Source organism: Serinus canaria, chromosome 1 (genome assembly GCF_022539315.1).
Source record: "Serinus canaria isolate serCan28SL12 chromosome 1, serCan2020, whole genome shotgun sequence".
NCBI lineage: Eukaryota > Metazoa > Chordata > Aves > Passeriformes > Fringillidae > Serinus > Serinus canaria.
The window spans coordinates 44,283,451-44,302,746 of NC_066313.1; the positions used below are offsets into that span (position 1 = coordinate 44,283,451).

The following is a 19,296-nucleotide window of genomic DNA, read 5'->3' on the forward strand; positions in this document are numbered from 1 at the left end:
TATCCTGATATTTCACATCAGATTTTTCAAGTGTTTTCCTTAAAACCCAAGTGTCTATAATGTTGGAGTGTTGCAAATTTAAAAAAACTGTCCACAGTCTTTGCTAGAAAAACATATTTTTAAATCAGTCAGTGCTAGCTAGGAATTGTCAGTATAAAAGCTCATCATAGGTATTTTAGTTTTGCCTTATGGGATGTATCACTATATACTTAAAAAGCTTTGCAGTGGTGTAGAATTTGGAAACTGTATTATATATTATTGGAAACTGTACATTATATATTTCAAAACAGTAAAATATTTGATCCTGGTAAACAGATTCCATAAATAGCTTTTCTAAAAGCCTCTTTCCTGAAGCAAATCTTGCTGAGGAAGAGTTGTGGTTGTACTCTCCAGTGGAGTGAATGAACATTTCTTACCCTATGGAATTTAAGAAAAACTCGTTTCTCTCTTTGTCTCCATTCAGGCCTGCTAAAAAAATAGCTATGATTTTTCATTGAAGGCTGGTTTGATACGTTACTATATATATACATATATATATATATATATACACACATATATAATCTAAATAGTCAGAACATATATTTGAAAGCAATTACCATCTCTTCAATCATAACTTTTCTCAGTGGCAAGCATAATTCATTTGATGAACAATTTATTGATGTGTAATCAGTGGCCTGTTATCTCTTCTGCTTACATGAAAACTACCTGAAAACTGTTAAAGAGTGAAAATACTTTTTTGGGTTTATTGTTTTTTATTTAGCCCTTCTATCTGTTCCTTGTAGTTTGCAGCAGTTTTCTTGAAATATTTTCATGTGGCCTAACTGGACAGCTGGTTTTTTGGGTTTGTTGGGATTTTTTTGGTAAATCTTCTGTCACTTTATGTCAGGGAAATTGGTGAATCCTTTACAAATTAGCTGAATACCTGTGAAATACCTTGCAGCTGAAGCCTGCAAACCCTCAGATGTACTTACTTAATTCCTCACTCATTTTTCACATTATCAATTCTGTGATAATGATGAAAGGAAGTAAAAAGAAAGAAAGAACGGAGATATCAGCTGGAAAGAATAATTGGGCTGAAAGCAGGAGGGACTGAGGAAGAAAGGATGAGAAAGCTGAGAAGCAGGTGATAGAGAAAAAGGTATATTATATTTTGATAGAGAGCCTTGACCAACAATTGAAGGAGAGAAAACTAAGCCAATGAATTAAAAATTAAAAAGAAGTTATTGATGAAAATGAAAGCAAATAAAAATCCCTCTTTGTCTGTTCTGTAGGCTTACATTATTGATAGAATGAACCCTGAGATGTTAATGTAAGTTTTTTTATGTGAGTACTCATATGTAAAAGTTTATTGTTCATTACATTTTTAGAAGGCAAGTACAAAAGCTGTTTCAGCACAGCCAATACAAATGCACTTCTTTTTAATTTAATGACTATAAAACTGTATTTCCACTCCACAGCCTCCTTCCCCCCCAAAAAAAAGAACCAAACAAAAACCAAGTTTAATAACTTCATGAAACCTGCAATTTCTCACAGAAAATTGCTCCTGGGAAAAACAATAAGGTATTCTCAAAATTTTAAATGCATTACTATTTGTTTATTTATCAGTAGACTTGAGGCAGGTAGTTCTGAAAATGATTAATTCATGAAAAGAACACAAAACAAATACAGCAACAAGAGTAAATTGTGCATAATTCTCGCATCTTCTCCTCAGACTGGGATGGGACATCTGCGTGTTACGAAAGAAGGGCTTCGACTGGAAGGGGAATCTGAATTCTTATTCCCTCTCTATGCCAAAGAAATCCATTCAAGAGTGGTAAGTGGGTAATCTTGCAAAAATGCTGAATAAAATGAATGCACTTCTGAACAATTGAACTTTGCATGATTTCATGCAAGAAAAACAACAAAGATATATATATGTTCATGTATATCTGTATATACACTTATTTTTGCATGCTTTACAATGTCAGTGTCATGATGCTTTGTCAGAATTAACATTTATCTCTTAGGCATGTGATAAGCAGATCAAACAGGAATTATAATTGGTATCGTATGTAAGTAATGCTAAAACTTGAGGAGCATATAAAAAGGTTTTCAATATTTTTACTGAGATTATTTTTTAATGGAGGCTTCCCTAGGAAGCTGCTTGTTCTGTTTATTCATCCACTGCAGAATAGTTTCAATAGCTCTAAAATTAGTGGATCCCAATGGAAAAGTTATGATTTCTCTATTATATATAGCTTTTTTCACTTCAAGGACAATGCCATGAGATGTCTGGTGTGTTTATATATTTATGCATATAAAATTTACAAGTCTAAATGGAAAGACTTAGTATTTAATCTAGTTCACCTAGACAGAAAAGTTTGTTGTTGTTATTACAAGTGAGGTAAAATAGGAATACCAAATATTGTTCAAATATTTATCAAAATTGTTAACTTTAAAATGTCACTGAGAAAAGGAAAGGTGTGGAATTTGTGGGTTTAGAAAAAGGAAGAGAGCATCTGATTTGGATTTTAATTATCCAGGAGGACTCTGAAACTTATTCCAGTGATTTTTTTGTAGAGAGATGTCTGCTTCTGGCCAATAAAATAAATATTTTTCAGAACTATTGTCCATAGTCCAACATCTCACAAAATAAAGTTTTATGTTTTGTAAATATTACTATCAACCAATGGGACATTTCATTGAATAATGTACTATTCAGTGACAACAAAAGCCAAATATGGCTTTTTCATATCTTCAGACATGTAATTGAGAAGAAATAGCCAGCCATGTGAGTTTTCTGAACCTAGGAAAAAAGTTAGTGTGTATATATATTGCTATAGCAAGAGAAAATGTAAATAAATTTATCAGAATGAGGTTGTTAACAGCCTTGATTACAAAAATTTAAGCAATGACAACATATTTTACTTATACTGAGCTTTTACTTTTCTCTAAGTATTTCCAGTTTCAGGAAAAGCTCTTAATTAAGACAGTGAAAATCCATTACTGTATCTGTATTTCCATTCAGCTTCTTATGCTGTATTCTTTTCTGCCTCACAGACAGGGAGAAAACTATTTATGTGCTTTGGTGAATTTCCCTGGAGGTTTTTTATCCAATAAGGCATGTAACTTTTTAAGACCACCACAGCTAATGTTTAAGAACTCCCTCTAGTTCCAAGGATCGTTATGCAGTGTGAAGCTACCATTTGTGCTCTCTTAATATTCCTTTCAGCTCTTAATACATTTAGTACAATATTGGAAAAAGAGGTGTGGCAGCATCTAATATAAGCTTAGCTGTCCAATGATCCGTCATGATCATTAGTAGCGTGCATTAATTAGAGCCTTCAGGCTACTGCTTCTCTCTGCCTACTGATAATTCATCCGAGGTTTTTCTGTTTGTATCCTTGCTTTTTTTAAATATTTGAACTCTCTAAAGGCTTAATTGCCTGCAGCTTGGTCTCCTGAGTTGCCATTTATGTGTTTATTCTCTATTCTCATAACATTACTTATTTGTTAAGCTTTCTTTTTCTAAGTTTGTCTTGGAGAACTGGGCCCCTCTCAGCTTTCAAAGCAGCTTTCTCCCTTGCCTTAATAGTTTTCTCCTTGCAGTCTCCTAACAGATTTTCTCACCTAATGAGGTCTCCAAAGTGCTAAGAAAATATGTAGCAGAAAATCTACTTGCTGTGCATTGTCTCTTGAGCCTATTACAAGTTTATGCCTTCATTATGAGTCCAACACAGAGCTGTGGGCAAGACCCTTGCACCTTTGCTAAAACATCTTCATGGAAAGATAAAAGATGAGCATTTTTAAATATCTTACTAGATTTTAATTAGTCAAAACCACATGTGTGGCAGCAGCAGGTCTAGAGTACAGTTTATTCACACTTTCATTTGATATCTCAAAATACTAAATTATTTTTTAAATAAAAGAATGGCAATCAAATAAATGTAATAAAAGGTGCCCAGCTTTGTGGGTCATTTAGCAGACTTAAAATTTGCTATATTTACCCAATGCCCAGTCTTTGTTGGCCTTCCTTTTCATACTAACTTACTACCATTAATGTTCATTCTAACACATGGCTTGCTTTTTTCCTTAGACTTTTAATTATTTGTGTTAATTCTGTTAGCTTTTATGTTTTCCCAATATAATTTATAAAGTGTGATTCATTTCTTTTGCTCACTTAATAACTTATTTTGAAAGAGCCTTTCTACCTACTTGTAAGATACTGTTTGTTTTCTTTAAAAAAATGTGTAAGTTTGAGTCCAAATTGTGTGTTACTTCTATCTCATTACTATTTAATCAGGTTTGTGGTTTTGTTACTAAGTAAGTGTTTGTAGTAAAATTCGTCACATAAAAAGTGTTTAAAACTCTCAGGTTATCTCATACTCTGAGCATTAAATTGAGATGAAAACATGCCTTGGGGTTATTTTCAGGGGTTAAGCCTTCAAGGTACTACATAGTCTCTGGTGAGTCCAGAAAAATAACTAGAAGCCATATCTGGGAAAGAGGCTGATCTTTTAATAATATTCCAGTAGTTGGAAACTCATTTATTTAGGAATGGGTATCTCCACTGAGGTCACAAGCAGGCAGCTTGCTGATACTCTCTTCATATCATGTATTCCTTGATGCTTTGGGAGCTGAGATCTGTGTAGGCACTTCTTATCACTTACTGGGGTCTTGTCCTTCAGAGACAAAGTGTGCTTTAGTATTAAAGCACCTGTACTGCAGAAAACTTCCTCTCCTTTTTTTGAATTCTACCAGTGTATTTACAGTTTGCTGATCCAAATGAGTGATAAGATTTGTGTACCCAGATAATTTTCTGATAATGTCTGATGTTCTGATAATTTTACTTAATGTCAGGTAAAGACAGTGGCCACTATGATTACCCTGAAAAATCACCTGTATTGTCATCTGTTAAAGTCAGCATTGATGTAGTCAGCCTGCTGCTCTCTCCATCACTCACTCTTACAGCTTCCTTGCCTGGAGAGTCAGTGCCAGGTGCCAAAATTAGGCCACAGCCTACAGACTGCAGGCACCATTGAGGAAGCAGAATGCGCATGCATGTTTCTCACCAAGTTAGTACAATGGTATGAATTCTCAAAGTGGAGTGCTCACACTCAATTAAATGGCTGTCTTCTAGGAGTCTCAGTTATGTACTGACAGGTACTAAAACTAGTACTAAAGCTTTTTTTCCAAAAGATAAAATGTTAGCAGCCATGTTCATTGGTCCAGTAACACAGGTTCTGTTTACCTGAAGTAATCCATTTGATTATTTTTCTCACTTTAAATCTGATGTAGTTGTAGTAACCAGAAATATCTGCCCACATTATTTGATGTGATCTCTCGATAGTTTTGTAGCTGCAAAGACCTTTCAGTGACTGAGTTGATACCAGCACTAGACTAAATCTTGAAAATGGTTCACAATTCTAATTGTACTGTCCAGCATACTTTTTTTCTTTCTCTGTTCTTCAGGACTCATCACTGCTTCTCCAGTCTACTCACAATGTGACTGTGAATGCTCGCAATTCAAATGGGGAAGTCACAGGCAGATTAAATGTGGGTAAGTCTGAGTGATTATTCCTTGTCCACTGCTGTGGAAACATTGAAATGAATATTTGTATGGAGATTTGAGAATATAAAGCACTAAACACATGAATATTTATTACTATTATGGTCATATTTGAATAATCCACCTGCCACTTAGTAAAAAGCAGTAGTTTATTTTCAGTTTCTCAGTTAAGCAATAATTCTTTTAATATTTGAAGCAGTTCTTTATTGCAGAGTTATGCAAGAAAGGTCTCTGCTAAATTTACCCTTTTTCCCTTTGTAAATATCTATTTATAGTTGCAAATCAGTTTCTGAGAAAATACATTTAAGCAGGCATCCCAAAAAAAATTCAAGTTCAAAACTCAGGCATTTATATCTCTTACTGTCTATGGTAGCAGTAAAATACATCAGTTTACTCAGTGAAATCAATAGATCTAGACAGATATAAGTGGGAGATCTTGGCAGCAAAAATAACCAGACTTTTCTCTTTAAATCATATTTTTAAGGCAATAATGGCAACAATATGTGTGAGCTATGACAAAATTTTTCTTAGCTTTGTTACTCTTTTTCAACCTTTATTTGACATTGGAGAAAAATGTAGCAAGTTATTAACGCATTTCTTACAAGGTCCTCGGGCAGCAAAGCATAAATTCCTGCTCATTTAACTGTAGCCTAACCTGATATGTTTAAGTAGTTTACTAAATTGGGATCCAGCAGAGCATTGATGAGCAACTTTCCAATGCTGTTGAGACTGTGTAACTTCTGTGACAACTCCTGTTTGAAGGATTACCATTTCAATTCATATAATGTTTTGCAGGCTTCACTGTTTTCAAACAAAAGGAAGAAAAATATACAGAGGAGCCTGTTATTCCCCTTAAAAATGTATAATTATACAATTAATCACACTTCAGTCTTTAAATGTTTTCAGATTCCCCTTTTTTAATTCTGTCAATCATAAAGACCTGCATGACTTGTCTTAAGAAAATGCTTCTAAATATTTATCAAAAGGAGTGTGATAAATAGGTGTGTGGCTTACTCACTTTATATGCACAAGCCTTTTCTAAACAGTTAATATCTTCCACAATTGGCAATATGCTGGAATTATGTCTTAAAACTCTAGTCTTCTTGTAAATAGGACTAGTTGCAATTGTGAAGGAGTCCTATAGATAAGCTTGGAATTGTTCCAGAGATGACAATATAATATAGCATCTCTCACAAGATTATAACAAAAATACCTTTTAAATCATGGAAATTGTGATTCAAATGAACTGTTAAAAGAATTTAATAAGTTACTAAGAATGATTTAAATACTCAGTCTTCAACAGAAGTAATTCACACGAGAGATGTGAAACAAATCTTTACTTGAGTTTCTGTGAAATACCCCCTATGAAGATAATAGGCGCATTATTATGCATTCCTTCTTGAAACACAGATATACAAAAAAGACATAAAATGTGAGCAAATTCCAACATGACTGCTCTGGCTTTAAAGCTTCTACATGCCTCTCAGTTCATCTGTATGCAATACCTCTTGAAGGAGTTGTGAAAAAAAAAACCCAATTACCCCAAGTTCTTTTCTCTTTTTTTTTGACTTCAGTGGCTCCCTGGATGACAAAAACACCATTTTGTTTAATTACTTTTTACAAATAAATAACAGGAACAAGACAAGGCATAAAAAGAAAAATGATTTTATTTAAGGGAAGTGATCGCTTTGTTATTATTTCTAGGAGAAATGGGACTCAGAAGGATGTTTGCCAGCAGACAGCAAGGAACGAATCTAAGCAAAGCATAGTTCTGGGAATGTACAGGCTTGATAGTCATAGGGAATTAAGAAAGTTATGGAGGGAGTTGCTTATATGCAAGGCAGCAATGTGTACAGAACAGATAGTAAATATTTTCTTTAGAATAGCTCCTCTCCTTAAAATCGTTAATACAATTCAAGTGCCATTGTTACAGCTTGCTTGTCAACTTTCAAAACTGAAATATCTAGAACTTTCTTTGGTAATCCACAACGGTGCTAATTATGATTTCCAGGATTTCTGTTCTTAACCACTTCAAAGCCTTATTCAATCCTAGAATAAAAGAGCAGTGCAGCACTTTTGATTTTATATCCTGAGCAATAATAAATCAACTTAGTGCAAAAAACTTGTCAAAGTTTTTCAATAATGATTGGTGATAAATGTTATGTATAAAAGAAACATTTAGACTATATAGTCAATTATAAAATCATTAAGAGCAACGTTGGTATCAAATAGTAAATGATGTTTTACCCAAGTAAACATAAGCTTCTATGTATAGCTTATCAGCAGATGAAAATAATACAGTCAGCTTTTGCAGTTCTGTTCCAGTCACGGATAATAAGTCAATGAAGAGCAGCATGTTTACAACTCTCTCTGCTGAAAAGTAGGACCAGATTTTTAAGATACCCGTCTTTAAAGTGTTATGTTAGGAGGTTTCAACCTACAGAAGATCCTAAATTCTCCTGGAAATACGTCTTTTTCAGGAGAAAATTTAAGAAAAAAAATTAAAATTTCTTAAAAAAAAAAAAAAAGGAGGTTTCCAAAGTCATGAAAGGTTTGTGAGAGCAGATTCCAGTAGAATGGATTGCTGATCCTCGTCTTAGTTCAATTTTTTACACCAAGGAATAGTAACATTGGTAGCTTAGGTCAGGGGTTCAGTTTAAAGAGTCTAAAGCTTGTAGGAATTTATTTAGATAGTTGGATTATGAAGCTGTTCTGCATTGTTAAGCATGAAATCAGCTTCACTCAGAAAACATGGGAATATGGTGAAAGTCAAAATGGCATATGCAGTGTGAAAACAGAATTACAGTCAAAATTCTGCTTTGAGACTATTTTCATGTCTGTAGCATTAATCTGAGCAGCTGTTACAATGAGAGTATTTGTGCTATCTCTTTCTTCAGACTGGAACTACATTCTGAGGAAACAGATCAGTGTCATACATTGCTTTAGCACTGATAATTGCCATTTAGAAAACTACCACTTCCCAAAGTCAAATCATGTAGGGGTTTCTTATCAGCATTTTAATATTTCTTTTCAAGTGACGATATTTTTTCATAAGAGGCATAGGAGGAAGAAAACAGTGCTAAAGAAGCATGATGACTCTAAGAAGAATTTGATCTTGTTTTCACAGGAAAAACCCTGAAGCCAGTTTCATAAACTTACTGACACTGTAAAATCATTTAGCTTTTCCTTATTTTCCCCAGAAGTCTTTCATTAAAAATCCCATTTTTGTCAAAATAAATTCTTTCTTATCTCTAAGATAAAAGGCAGAATGTATTCCTTGAAGATCTTTGTCTGCAAGAAGATTATTTGCACAACTTTAATTGGTGTCCAGCTGGGCTATAAGAAAGGAAGATACAACATAGGAGCAATTAATAGAAGGATAAATCTGAAAATTCATTGAAGTATTTTTGGAATGATTAAGTATTTCTCTGATCAAGAATTTAGAGTATTTATTCGAAGGGGATTAGCATAGGAATGTTTACTTCCTAAAGTATAAAAATTTTAGCTATCAGTGAATTTGATCATAAAAAGACATACATGCTAGATTATTTAAAAGTAAAATTTGGTTAGATGGATAAGATTTAGGGAATGACAAGTGGCTGCTAAAACATTCTACAGACGTTTTGACCAATTCTTCTTTTTAAGAGAATATGCATTAAATGCAAATGCTTTTAGTCTTTTGTGAGACCATTGAGTATTTGAATGTATATCATGTTGAAAAGAATTAAAACAAATAGCAGAAAACAATGAGAAATATTCAAGATATGTTTAAATGAGAGGTAATTAAGCAAATCAAACTGCAGTTTAATATTTAGACTCAAAGGAGAAGTATCTTCTTCTGAAAAAAAATACCATTGATGGTCTAAGCGCCATGTAGAGTAAGATGCTTACCACAGCAAGATATGCACACCCTGTCCCCAAATATGATAATCTTTATGAAGAAATTCATCATGATGTTCACAGTCAGACAGACTGACTTAAGCCAGAATTAAAACATCCTCTAGGAGTTAATCAGATAGTTAATGTGAGGGTAGAGGGGCACTAGAACAGCGTGCCCAGAGAACCTGTGGCTGCCCCATCCCTGGAAGCGTTCAAGGCCTGTCTTGGATAGAGCATTGAGAAACCTGATCTAATGGAAGGTGCCCCTTCCCATTTCAGGGGATTAAAACTACATATTCTTTAAAGTCTCTTCCAACCCAGACCATTCCATGATCCTATGATAATGTGCATTGCTGACTTGCTAAACATGACAGCATCACATTGAGGGAAATTTGACCTGGCCCAGGGGACTTGAATCCTGTGCTGTCACTTTTCTTCTCACTTAGTCTAGAAGAGGACATAATTCTACAGAGTTTGACTCTGAAAAAAACCCACTAATATTTGGGAAGCCATTTTTTGTTTGGAAAATAACCATTTTGGGGATACTTGTCTCTCATCAGAGAGCAACCACTCTTCTGAGTAGCTTCGTTGTCTCTTTATTCCAATGGGAGGAAATAATTCAAAATAGGTGAAAAAATGGAAATTATTAAAGATTTTATAACCTTCTCAATTTTAACAGTTTCATTAAATTTCCAATCCCAAATATATTTTGGTTTCAGTGGTACAGTAATCATTAGCATAAGTAATTGGTTGGTAATTGGAAGATAATAGTTACTGCTAAAGGTGAAGATAGTTTCTGCGCCAAAAAATAATTGAATTTTTGGCAATGTTTAATGAATTTGTAAAGGTTAGCTTAAAGTGGCTGAAATTTACTGAGACTATAATATAAGATAGAATTTGGATAATTAGGTACATCTAAAATCGCTTCAAATGCAACAGCAGCTTTGAACCCTGTTGGCAGATACAGCCCAAAGGAGGAGCCACACCCCTATCTTTGTGCAGCAGGTGTGCAGAAGACAGCCCCAGTCCTGGTGGACAGCTTGAACATGTACCTGCAGTGTAGCCTTGTGGCAGTGAGCACTAGGAGCACACTGGGCTGCACCATCCCTCATCTGGGAGCTGGAATATGGTAGACCCTCTCCAGTGGGACAGAGCTGCAAGCCAACCAGGGAGCTGTTCAGATGGCCAGGGAGTGGAAGCACATGAAGTGTCTGAGTCTGAAGAGGTTGTGTTTGTTAAGGAGAGCTTCTAACTGGCATCTGATACTAGGAGGGCTAGAGACAAAATAAATCATACAATCATTAAGGCTGAAAAAGACCTCCAAGGTCAAGTCCAACCTTTGACCAAATACCACCATGCCAACTACAGCATCCACATCTACTTATGTTTTGAAGACTTTTGAACCCACTTCCCTGGGTAGCCTGTTCCAAGGTTTAACCACTCTTTAGTGGAGAAACTTTTTCCTAATATCAAACCTGAACCTCTCTTGGTTGAGTCCATTTCCTGCTGTGCAATTGCTAGCATGAATCCAGACTTGAGGTGCACAGCAAGAGGGCAAAGGCAATGGTCACAAGTTGCAGAGAGGTAAAATGCAACTGCATAGAAGGGTGGGGAGAGAATCACCACTGTTCCATGGTTAACCATGGAAACAGATTGCTCAGGGAGGCTGATAAATCCCCTTCCTCAGAGGTATTAAAACTTCATCTGGACAAGACCCTGAGCCCCTCTGTCTAACTTCCAGCCGAGCTGACCCTGCTGTAGTTAGGAGGTAGGACACAGAGAGGTGACCTCTGGCTGGCATTCTTCTGCTATTCCATCTTGCCCGGTCTTCACCTGACATGCTGGAAGGGCTCACGTTGCTTACACACTCCATGTTGGACTTTCTGGTCTGAAATAGAAGTCCTAGACACTCTAGGACATCTGAAATAAGCTGAAGGCCAGGCAGAGAACACAAAAGAATGTATCATGGTACTAGACAGCAATGTTGTGGAATGAATCATGCCCCATCTGTTCAGCTGATCCTGTCACACTGTCCTCTGCCCACTTCTGGTAGGTATGCTTAGAATACTGCTGAAACACAGTGCTCGAGTTGACCTTATGAAAATACACTCATGGCTTTCTTTTTTTTAAAAAAGAGGAAAAGGGGAAGAAGAATATCCATTATACAGATGATAAAGTAAAGTACTCACTTAGGAATGAGAGACTCAGATCAGCTATCCTCTCTGCATACAGGGTTGCATATTATCATGCCTCATCTACTTCAGTATTTTCCTTTTCACCTTATCTGTCTGAGGACTGTGTGTTTCAGCTTTTCCTGTTGAAGTTCTCCATCATGCAACAAAATTTGGATTCATTAAGCCTGTGAGAAAAGGTGACCAATTTTTTAAGCTCTCCAGACCTCAATCACAGATCACAACAGAGCATAAACAGTGGTGACAGTAAGGCACTCTTACTTTAATCAGAGAGGCCATAATTGTTTCATCCATTGCATAAAAGGAGAACTGAGAGAAAAAGGGGAAACAGGAGCAGCAAGTGTTCTATTAATGTATTAGAGTTACTGTTCCAACCTATGAGAGATGTGTGTTATGGTCATAAAATGTGTATGTGCAATGTGCACATTCCCTGTAGGAATACCTTTGTTCTAATGAAATACCATGCTGTTCCATATGAAAATACAGCTAATTTTATGTTTCTGTTTATGTGTCTTACATTTATTGATATTGTATTCTGTCATACATGGAATAGGAACTGAATCTGTAGGAGTATTATATTTTTAATACACTTTTAATGAGCTCTTAAGTAAGGTGCTTTAGTTTAATAAAAATTAACTAAAATAGGAAATTGCATAGGAATACCAAAGAGCACTCAGGATTTTGATTTATATACCCAATACTTCAATGATTCCAGGTGGTAGGAGAAGAGCAACGCATACAGAGTAGCTGACAGACATAGGTTAATTAGAAATGGCAGATAAGAAAAGAGAGTAAGAAAATAAAAGGTATTAAATTACTTAATGATAGAAGTAAATCCCATGTTGGAAAGCCTTTTCTTCTGAAAGATCTAAAGACACACTAAAAATTCTTAGTGTTTGGCAGAACTAACTATTTGAAGAGTCTGACTGCTGGTAACATGTAGGCAGACTCTTCAAATTTCAGACTCCTCAGATTTCGTTGGCATTAAGCATTTGCAGATATTTATTTTATGGCTGGCCCTGTTTTTGACAGAAGATCCTTTTCTGTCTGGTACATCTATATTTGTATTGGCCTGGAATTCAAAGGTTGTGTAGCAGTAGAAGACAGTTTATTAAAATGCTTTTCAACTTAAATGGAATCACTAAACAAGAGCTTCCTTCCTTGGAAAAGGGAAGTAAAGAGTGAGGACAAAATGAAGACTGTTTAGCAGCCTGTCAGTTTCTTTTTGGTAAAAAAATGTTCACCATTCAAAGCAGCATCCTCAGTGTCAAGAAGGATGTGATGTGAAGATCACTTACAAGGTCTGCTTCAGGGCTGCACATTAAAGGAGGAAACACACAGAAACAGTAGGCAATAATCAGCCTGATTAGCAAGAATAACCCATTGACCTGGACATTCATGTGACACACCTGACAGCAAGTAGAAAACAAATATTGTCTATAACCTGCATTCGGTCAGGCTGCATTTTTAACTGTAGGATTTTATCAGCAAATATGATTATATAGTATTACTTGCATTATATGTAGTTAATACACTAGGGTGGTAAACAAAACACATTTAGGCATTAGGAGATTACACTTTCAGATACTGAGTTTGGCTGCTGTTTGTGAATTGAAAATTAATCTCACTGGGATTATGATGCAGTTAGTGTTATTGCAATATAGCTAGTTTATGTATATTGTGGAATACCATTAAGATAAATTAATGGCTACTTTTCATTACATAAACTTATTCCCATTTATGTAAAAGCCTATTCTTTCTTTTTGAAACCCTTAGATGTCTTATTTCTAGCATGAATAAAACATATGCTTGAATTTTATCCTAGCATTCCCTCTTAAGATTCAAAATACATCAGTTATTATTCATACCATTCTCTGATATTGAAGATAATCTATAGGACAGTCCTTGTCTCACATTAATGGGGCACTTGTGTTAAGAAAACTGTGGACTTAAAGATTCTTGTTAAAGATTTTTTCAAGTGGGCAAGGTCCAGGATCAAACAGTCTGAATGCAAATCCAGCATAGGCAAGGCCATGAGCTGGAGTTTCTCAGAGAGAAAAGTTAAAGTACCTTTGGAACACATTAAATGTTCAGTGAGTGCTCTCACAGTGCCTGCAAAGTTTTTCCTTAATTAAGCTAGCTTTTAAAATAATGGGGTTGGATGAATGTGAAGGATGAGGGACCACCCCCTGCAGCACTGGTAAAGTTGATAATATCCATTTTACTCAGGCCTTTGATTTGTTTGAAAACACAAGGATCTAGGTACACTACATAAAAGGCCAGTTTCATTATTGTTGCTGGGCACAAACAGGAAAAATCAATCACTAAACCATAAAATGGCTCAGGTTGGAAGGGACCTAATAAAACCTTAATCAAGATTATCTAGGAAACTATTGACAGGGATCCATCCCTGCCTCACTTACCCAGAACTGTTTCTTTTGCTGTAATTTTTTTTTAAAAAATACTGTTTAAGGCCTTTTCTCTTTCCTGACAAAGATATTTTCTGATCTCACTTTTTGCAACATGCTTCTCAGAAATAAAGTCGTGGGCTTCAAAACAGCTTTAGGTAAGAGCCAAATTGGGGTCCATAAGGCTGTGCTTGGCGGCACGTGTGCCACAGAGCATAACGCAATGCAGAGCTCAGCCCCCTGTCCTGACCATTTTCAGGTAGAATCAGTGTTGGGTTTTATTCCTTAAAATTGTTGCCCTAGTCTAGAACATTATGGCTTCTCTAATTCTGTGTTTGGTGGACAGTTAAAATCAACGTTTTGCATCTGCTGAGTGAAGTGATAAGCAATTTGTATGGAGTGCCATGGTGTGGTTCTCTCATACCAGCTACCAACCAGATTTTGTGAAATACCTGTGTGTATTTAATGCCCCTTTAACATAAGAGCTAAAAAAAAAAAATCCTATTTCTTTTGAGAATTACTGCCTGGGATATACTTAACATTTATGGGAGCAGACATGGGAAAACAGGTTCTTAATGGGAAGGAAGCAGTTCAGTGCCTCTCGGTCCTGTGGATAGTCTGTGAAATATATTTATTAAAAATTGCTGAAAAGGAGTCTTAAGTGCTTTGACCATTCTCTGTAATTTTAATTCTGAATATAGATTTATGATGACAACTCTATGTAATAGATATTCAATGTGGTGTGACTTTAATTGATCAGGTTGTTAGAAGAGGGAATATTAAGGGTTTGATTTTTATCTGCTTACGAAGCCAATACTGTAGAATAGGATGTTCTAGTGAATTTAGGATCTGGAACTATGCACAGACTCTCTTGCTCATATTATTTTCATTTTTGAAGTACCAGAAACAATTGCAAATATTTTCTTGGTTCCTTGAAACCCTTAAAAACATAATCAGTAGCATTTGTTAGATACATGGAGCCAAACTGGCATCTGTTAGGAGGGGCTGAGGTCCTGCTCTTACATGGGATGTTTGTAATTTTAAAGCATTTGAGCCTCCCTAATGAAAAGGGATGATGCTGCAAAGATTTTGATAATTAGTTTCTGTTAAAAAAAAAAAAAGAAAAAAAAAAAGAAAAATAAAAGATAGATTCATTTGATCAAAGCAGTTTCAACACCAAGGACATGAAGGTTAGCCTAGATCAATTTGTGTGGGATTTTCTAGATTCCCTGGAAACCCAACTACAAAGGAAGACTCCAAGGCATGGTTTTGAACAACAAATTATATCATGTAAATAGACTTAACCAATTTCAGAACTTAGAAGTTCACTATCCTTAAAATATCTGAGTGCTTCATGCCCTTCAGTGTACTTAAATGTGTCACTACATTGTTAAGACACCAATTAAAATTATTACTTTACATATAAAATTGAAGAAAGAAAATGAAATTATTCCATTATTCTACTGTGTTTTGCAGGTCCTAAAATGGTAGAATTCCACAGTCAGCAATTTCAGATCAACTCAAAGGATGGAAAGCCACTTTTTACAGTGGATGAAAATGAAGTTGTGATTGGCACAGATAAGCTTCGAGTCACAGGTTTGTAATGGTTTAAGAAATACTCAGATAGCACTCATATGAAAGGCACAATAAAGAATGGCATTTTTAAATATGGTATTATATGTGAATGCAAGTTTTTGTTTTACCTTATTAGGAAGCAGAAATATGAAGATAATATGACCTTTTTAAATAAATAATCAGTAAGAAATTTATATATATATGTATAAAATGTGTAAATATTTTATAAAATGTGTGAATGTGTGTGTGTTTTATTTTAAAGCCATTAATAGCCGGAACTGTAGTGGTCCATCTTTTTATGAATTATTTAATGTTTCCAGTGCACGCTGTCTGAAGCTGAAAAAAATTCTAGATATTCCATTCTGAGTAGTAATGAGTCTGATCTGTGAAAACTTTATGGAGAGAAATATCTCTCTGATATTTTTATATGGTTGTATCTTTCAAAGTGAAAGCTACTGTATTTCTGTTCTGTGAATAGCACATATGTCACAGGAAGATATTTGTAGTATATCTTAAATGTCACCTGTCAAGAGAAAAGTTTGTCTTAGGCTGTTTCTTCAAATCACTGAGGTACTCATTTACAAAGTAATATGTCAAAGTTATCACATGAAAAGCTACTTCCTTTCATACAACCTGATAAAGTCAACCTTCATTTTCTAGGTGGCATTAAAATAGATTCATCAAGGTGTGATTTCTCTTTGAGCAGAAGAATCCATCACAGGAAATATTGAAATAATTCTGTAATTTCATTTCAATTAATTTTTAATTTTTTTTTTTACCTGATTGCAACTGTCATGTTTGGCCTTCACTAATTACTGGTCCTCTGAAATCTTGAGGTCTTCATTTCAATGACTAGATTAATATTATTTCACTGTCAAAACTATAAATATGTTAGTAACTATACAATTAGCGTTTCAAAGCCAAAGTTAAGTTATAATAATTGTGTTAATAAATTTTGTTTATGCCTAAGGGTCTTATCTTAAGGTTTTTTTACTTTTTAACCTAATTGAAATTACAACTTTGTTTAACTAGGAAACCATATCAAATAATTATTGTTTGCCCAAGGGATGCTAAACTTTAATAGAAAAGCGTGTTTAACAAAGATATGAAAAACTGCATAATTGTTAACTGATTTTGAAAAGGTCTGTCTCTGCTCAAAGTAAGTAAAAATCATTCATACACGAGTTGAAATTGTTATGCTAATATTAATGACTCACTCATCCAATAATAATCTTTACAGTGCATTGATAATTATTTACTTCAGCAGATATTGTACTAAGACACATTGCCTGTTTTTTTTTTACACTGTAGTAAAATTCAAAAGCAAATACATTAAAGTCAGTGAGATTATTTCAGTGTAAAATTAATGTGAGAGGAGATTTATGCCTACTTTGCTTCAAATTAATTTATTAAAATTGTGATTTAAATGATACTATTAGCATGAAGGAGAAATTATTGTGATTTTAATGATACTATTAGCATGAAGGATAAATTAGTAACACTAATATATACCGAGACTATTTTTAAACATCTTAGAGAGTAAGATCAATGTGAAATAAATTTTGAAAAGTTCATACCATAAAAAACAGATAATCCTTGGCTTAAAATACACAAAGAACATTTTGTGGTTTTTAATATACAGTGTAGTGAACTATTTGATTTTACTTCTCCTTATTTATGTGAATGATGAAAAGCTCAGTAATGATTTTTAGAAAACCTGACAGTTTTCAACTAAAATATAATATAGCAGAGAGCAAATGTGGATGATTTATGATGTTTCAAGACAAAGGAAAATGTCTAAGAGTAATATAATCCAATCCAACACCTCAAGAATTGTCATTTTCCTACAATTAGTATGTTTCAACTCATACTATTTCAGTCAGACATTCCCTGGCCCCTGTGTGGAATAGAACAGTGCAAATCAAAGAAGAGCAAATGCCTGGGGAAAGTCTCAACCAGGAGTGTGCCTCCGTTATCCCTGGCAGGTCTGGGTGGTCACACTTCCCTGGGGCGCAGAGAGATGCTGGTACCTGCCTTGGGCAGAGCTCTTGTGCCCACCAAACGCTCTTCTCTGCTTTGGGGAGGGCTCCAGGGCTTGTCATCTCCCTTGGGTATAGTGAATAGAGGCTGAGCTCAGGTGCTGCAACATTAACATCCAGCTGCGTGTGAAGCACCCTGGGCTGTGTGAGACACCACATGGTATCACTTCATCTCCAAGAGATGCTTCCCGTGATTGTGGCAGCTGGAGGCCAGGCAGGATGCACAAGGGAGTCCCAGATGACAGTAAGGACATAGGAGGAGGCAAAGAAACACTGCCTCTGGCTCATCAGTGACATCTACATCACAGACACATCTCAGTGTATATGAAACTAAAGCTGGGTTTAACCCTTTGTGAAAATTACTACTCCTGAAGGAGCATGGACAAAAACTGAATCCTCTTCAATATTATTTCAGTAAGGACTTGTGTTTTGCAGGCATTTATTATGTTGCTGTGGCAGTACTGAACATCTGTGTCTTGTTCTGGGAAGGTTTTGTACATTCAGCTGGCACTGGTGACAGTGAAACCACCTTGTAACTGTATTGACTGGCTTTATAACCTCATCATGGCAGACTCACAGAAACATAGAATTGTAAAGGTTCGAGAAGATCTCTAAGGCAGCATCCAACCATAAACCTAACACTGCTACGTTCACCTCTAAATCAAATCCCCAAGTGACACACCTACTTTTTTTTTTTCCTTAAAAGAAAGCTAGTAGGGCAGAGAGGATCAGGTTTTTTTATGGAGAAGCATATTTATATCACCCTTTCTCCAGTTTACTACTTGGCCTTCTGCTTGTTTGTCTTTTATAAAAATCCCCTGGAGTATTTGCTCTGTTCTGTGCAAAGGATTTCAGTTTGTGTAGCTAATGCTGAAGTGCAATGTGACAGTGTGTGTTTAATTTAAACACTTCTGCTCAGAAGGTAAGTTAAGTAGGAGGCAATTTGAGGGTATGAGTAAACATTCTGTTAGGCTGTGAGGAGGCAAATGGTCCTTGCCTGATAGTGTGTGGGGGGTGTTAATGAATCTTGCTGACTTCAGTCCTGTCATTGAGAAAATTAGTATCTTGTTCTTGTGTATTTTAGGAATAAATTACAACATCTTATAAACAGTAGCCTATAAAATAGTAAATATAGTAATAGACATATCACAGTTAAACTAGGAGATTAAGACAAGAAATCTATTTAGGACCATTTTCCAAAAAAGGTTGCCCTGAGATTTTTTGTCATTTAGTTGCATACTGTTAAAACTTAATGCTGTTTGATGAAGTTTTACTCACATTAAAGGCAAGTTTTTATTCTAGCTTAGAGGTGACAGCTCTAGAATATGGAAATAAGCCTTTTCATTCCATTTTACATCATCTGCCCACCACCCAGAACATTAACACTTATGTTTCCTGTTCTCTTTCTTCTGTCAGCCCCTATTTCTGTGAAATACTATCTCTGTAACCACTTCCTTGTCTTTATAGAATCATGGCATCATAGAATCATTTAGGCTGGAAAAGAATTCATAAGATCACCAAGCTGAACCGTTTACCCAGCTCTGCTCTCTACCAATAAATCTTGTCCCCAGGTGCCACATCTGCACTTTTAACATATCAGGATATCCCTGCAAAATATCTTAGTTGTACCAAATTAGCATTTTCTGATAAACATT

The 19,296-nt window shown here is 35.3% G+C and overlaps 1 protein-coding gene across 12 annotated transcripts in view; it reads left to right on the plus strand.

The window, feature by feature from the left end:
- SGCG (sarcoglycan gamma) overlaps window positions 1-19,296 on the plus strand; it is a 105,515-nt gene that overhangs the window by 62,093 nt on the left and 24,126 nt on the right. For all 12 annotated transcript variants that reach the window (XM_050980907.1, XM_050980914.1, XM_050980927.1 and 9 more), the window contains 3 exons: window positions 1,712-1,813; window positions 5,452-5,539; window positions 15,504-15,623. In XM_050980907.1, coding sequence (XP_050836864.1) covers window positions 1,712-1,813; window positions 5,452-5,539; window positions 15,504-15,623 — 310 coding nt within the window. The remainder of the gene's footprint in view (window positions 1-1,711; window positions 1,814-5,451; window positions 5,540-15,503; window positions 15,624-19,296) is intronic.